Raw genomic sequence first — 1,179 nt, forward strand, 5'->3', positions numbered from 1 at the left:
GTCTCCCCCTCCCCAGCCCGGCCCCCCCGTCGGGGCAGCATCATTTCCACTCGGGGCGCCGGGTTCCCGGCTGGCTCGCTTCATTTTGCCCCCGTTCCCCCGGCGTCACCCCCAGGAGGGGTCGTATCCCGCCCAGCCGGCCGGAGGCGCCAGGTAGACGCGGCGCCCGCGGTGCACGAAGGTGACGACGCCGCGGTAACCGGCGCGCGGCACGCCGGCCTTCAGGTCGTCCATCAGCCCCACGGCTTTGGCCAGCGCCTTGAAGGCCTCGCGCCCGCCGTACTGCAGCCGCAGCGGGCCCGCGTCCCTTCCTCCGTTCTCCGTTCCGTCTCCGTCGTCGGCCTGCAGCTCCTCCAGCCTCACGGCCCGGGCCCCGTACACCTCGGCCATGAAGCTGGGGTCGTAGCGCTCTCTGCGCAGGTAGGACAGGTCCATGCGGGTGAAGGGGACGAAGCGACGGTTGAGGCGGATGAAGCGCAGGTGCTGCTCGAAGAACTGCCCGTGGCTCACCCCCCGGCGCCCGAAGGTGACGGTCCGCGAGATTTCGGGTCGGACGCACGAACGTCCGCGTCGTTGTTCGGGTTGCCTCATCCAATCGTCCCAAAAAGCCGGCGGCCATTTGGCTTCCAGTTCGTCCCAAAGCTCGGCCGTCAGCAACCAACCCAAACCGGGAAAGAAATCGGTGCGGTACAGGAGCTCCGGTTTGCCGACGTCCACCAGTTGCTCTTTGCCGTTGTCGTGCCAAGCCGAGGCGCACCAAAGGCTGGGATCGCTCAGGAGCAATGGGAAAACGGCTTGGAAATACTCGAAGAAATCCGGGGCCACCTCCAGGTCGTCTTCCACCACGATGGCCGCCCGGTGACGGAGGACGCGGAAGACGTGAGCCAAAGCCCAGCGGTAATGGCGGGCGATTTTGTAGTAGCCGACGAATTTGCGGTGCTCGTTGGGGACGGCCAAGGGTTCGGCGCTGGATGGAGGAGGGGGACGGAGGCGGGTGACGGCGTCGCCGTAGGACGCGATGACGGCGGCCGTCTCGGCGTGAGCGCAGTCTTGGCTGACCAGCACCGGGAAACGTTCGGCCGACGGCCGGTAACGGAGCAATGCGTCCAGGCAACGGCGAACCGTGCTGCGGTCGCAGGCCAACACCAGCACCGGGAGGACCGGGAGGGAGGAGGGGGT

The 1,179-nt window shown here is 67.8% G+C and overlaps 1 protein-coding gene across 1 annotated transcript; it reads right to left on the reverse strand.

Moving 5' to 3' along the window:
- Nucleotides 1-43: 43 nt before the first annotated feature.
- MGAT1 (mannosyl (alpha-1,3-)-glycoprotein beta-1,2-N-acetylglucosaminyltransferase) lies at nucleotides 44-1,173 on the reverse strand (the record flags this gene model as incomplete). Its single annotated transcript, XM_021382396.1, has 1 exon — nucleotides 44-1,173. A coding segment is annotated over one exon (1,068 nt), but the record flags the coding sequence as incomplete, so codon positions are not given.
- Between the last annotated feature and the right edge of the window lie 6 nt (nucleotides 1,174-1,179).

The sequence above is a fragment of the Numida meleagris genome, unplaced genomic scaffold (assembly GCF_002078875.1).
Source record: "Numida meleagris isolate 19003 breed g44 Domestic line unplaced genomic scaffold, NumMel1.0 unplaced_Scaffold2371, whole genome shotgun sequence".
NCBI lineage: Eukaryota > Metazoa > Chordata > Aves > Galliformes > Numididae > Numida > Numida meleagris.